This window comes from Propithecus coquereli, unplaced genomic scaffold (genome assembly GCF_000956105.1).
Source record: "Propithecus coquereli isolate 6110/MARCELLA unplaced genomic scaffold, Pcoq_1.0 Scaffold123, whole genome shotgun sequence".
NCBI lineage: Eukaryota > Metazoa > Chordata > Mammalia > Primates > Indriidae > Propithecus > Propithecus coquereli.
Window position 1 is genome coordinate 2,177,513 of NW_012136414.1, and position 3,187 is coordinate 2,180,699.

General features: G+C 29.8%; 1 protein-coding gene across 1 annotated transcript in view; it reads left to right on the top strand.

Moving 5' to 3' along the window:
* RBM26 (RNA binding motif protein 26) overlaps window positions 1-2,919 on the top strand; it is a 101,036-nt gene extending 98,117 nt beyond the window's left edge. The window contains exons 21-22 of the mRNA XM_012637757.1: window positions 1,729-1,915; window positions 2,897-2,919. Coding sequence (XP_012493211.1) covers window positions 1,729-1,915; window positions 2,897-2,919 — 210 coding nt within the window. The remainder of the gene's footprint in view (window positions 1-1,728; window positions 1,916-2,896) is intronic.
* Window positions 2,920-3,187: the final 268 nt, after the last annotated feature.

Genomic DNA, 3,187 nt, shown 5'->3' on the forward strand with positions numbered 1-3,187 from the left:
TAAATAATGTTTCTTACAACATCAGAAATTTTTAGTTCTCTTGAATAAATTTACGTCTTCAAAAAATAAAAACTCAAGTTATTTCAAATATTTACACAGCTTAATAATCAAAAGTTTCTAGTTTTTATAAATAAAAAAAATGAAAATGTGAAATTTAAGAAGCAGTCATGAGCAAATGTTGGTACATAGCATGTTGGTTAAGCTAAATAATGATAATTGACTGAAAATTAATGACTAAGATAATGTCTATATTGGGGAAGAAGATTAAGAATAAAGTAAAACTAAATTATTAGGTAATAAAGTCATAGTGGTTGCTACAAAAAAAAAAAGTTTCTAGTGGAGCAAAGTTAACAAAAAGTTTGAAAATCATCTTGTAAATAATTTTAAAATTGAAACTCCAGGAAATTGTAGACTCACCTTATAAATTTGAGGAAGTGTGTGATGAATATAGAGATGTTTAACTCATGTAAGGTCATCAGAAGTTTTGGTCAAGAACTTACAATAGAAAATGTCAGTAACATGTTTTGCTTTTTAGATGAATTTTTTTTAGCTGAATGAAAAGATGAGTTTTATGAATAGGCATTTTGTATGAGACTGTTGGAATTCCTTATAGTAATATATATTTTTGTGTAATGATTGTAGCTTAAAAAAATTGCAAATTCCTGAACTTAAATATGAATAAGTACTTTTAAAAAATTCTACTTACATGACATTGTGATGAAGCCATGGACTAAAAACTCCTGAGCTGCATTTTAATAGGCATGAAATCTTTTAAATTTATCATAAATTTATATGTACAGATTTAAAATTTATACCTGGGGACTTTAATATCACACAACTCTTGTTCAGATGTCATTGAACATGTAATTGTTTCTACATTTCACATTATGCTGTACTTTGAGATTGTTCTATAAATCTTTTGTGACTATGAGTAATTTCAGTATGTTACTAATGTTGATTTATATTAGTTTATGTTACTTTAATTCGAATGCATTATTTCTAAATCAGTCACTTAATGTAGCAAGTACTTAGACTTGACTGTTTTGTAAGTTCAAGTTTTATCATATCCAGTTATAAAAGCTTGTAAGAAAGACTATTTTTCAGTGGAAAAGAACAAGATTTTTTTCCTTTTATTGAGATATTTATGTTTTTATTAGTTATGCCAGACATTTTATGGTAGTTGTGATCTTTTTGATATAATTTGAAAATAATGTGATACTTTACACATGCAAAATTATTATATTTATTGAAGGTTTCTAGTTAATAGTTACTGTATATACCATTTGTAAATTAACAACAATTAAAATACAATAAAATACATTTAGCACATTAATCCTAATTTAGACATTCATCCAGAAGGTATAGCTAGGATCTTGAAGTGCTTTGAGATTGTTGTCTTAAATAGCAGTTACCATTGTATTGTAAACATGTAGACATATTTCTTCTAGTCAAATACTGGCCAGTAGTGAAATAGCTCTGCTCGCTTATGAGAAATTGTTCTTATTTTCTTTTCAAAGGAACTTCCGATCACTAGTGTAAAAGTAAATAACCGTAAGAAGTAAATTGTTAATTATGATAATAAACAATAAATGGTAATCACAAAGCAGATGCATAGGTAGCTGTCTTCAGTTGTGTTTAGCTATTTTAATTTAAATATTAGGCACTATTAAGTTTATTTTTTTCAGAAATTATTAATGTTTTATATCCCACTATTCTTAATTGTTTTAGGCTGCAGTTCATGGAGCTCGCTTCAAAGGGCAGGATCTAAAGCTGGCATGGAATAAACCAGTAACTAATATTTCAGCTGTTGAAACAGAAGAAGTTGAACCTGATGAAGAGGAAGTATGTTTTTTTTCCCATTTGTTTTTGCCCTTAATTGTTCGTAGTTTTTATATAAAGTGTTATTTTTATGGCTGTGACTTTAACATAAAACTTTTATTCCTGAGCTATATTCCAGGCAGGGGATATCAGATAAATGCAGACAACTTTAAATTTTCTGGATTAATGAGAACTGTGGATGGCTAATCCAAAGGGAATATACGAAAATCATATATATAATCAATTTCCATTACTCTTAGAAGACAATAATTATTCATTAGATTTTTATCCACAGGAAACCTTGTAATATTTTAAGTTTTAGGGTATCCTACTCAATTGCTTTATTAACATTTCAACTTTCCTGTATTTTAATTCGTATCATTTTAGTTCATTAGAATGAATGCCTGCTATGTGATAGATATTGTGGATAGATGCAAAAATGAATAAGACACGGTCCCTATCATCAAGGAGCTTATAATCTGGAAAGGAGGGTGGTGGCAGACACATAAGAAACTAATTATAATAAAAGGCAGACTGATAATGCTGAGTACAGATTTGAACAACATGCTGTTGGAACCCAGAGGAAGAAGTGATTGTTTCTGTCCAGAAGAATCATAAAGGAAGTATTGACAGTGGAGCTGGGACCTAAGTGAAAAATAGCTTTCCAAAACCAAGAGCTGAGGTTGGGGATGTAGTTGAGAGAGAGATTTTAGTAAGAGTGATAAGCTTCAGAATAGATGTGGAAGAGTGCATTTTTCTTGGATAACAACAGTAAGTTAGCCTGATGACTGAGAGAGGTGTGGGCATATAGAACAGTGAAGCGGGAGAGCCCTTTGAAACCAAAAACTTGAAAGTAAGGAACTCTGTTTTGTGTACAGAAATGTTGAAGGAAGTTAAGAAATAAAGGTAAGGTGGAGAAACTAAGTGATTCCATGTGTTACCCTTGTTTGATCTTCATAACGGCATTTCATTTTCTTTGAAGAACATTTTAGGGCTGTTATACATATCCATAGTCAAATGCAAGAATAAAATGTATATTTTGAAACTCATGTACATGATTTGTCATTTTATATTTTAGATTATACCTTTGTCCTTCCATGAGTTTGAATTGAATGGGGAGAAAAGCAGGAGAACTCCTGGTATTAGGTATTTTGAAAAGTTTGAAATAGCAGTCTGAGAAGCTTTTATGAAGGGAGTGGGGAAAAGAAAGGAATGCTATAAAAGGAAATGTTTATTACATATAGCAGAAAAGAAATATAAATCTTGGTACAATTTCATATATGTCATTGGTTAATTTAGTATTCAGGGTTAGACAGGGTAAATCAGAAAACTAAGTGATATTTTCTTTTTTAAAAACATATTGAGCAAT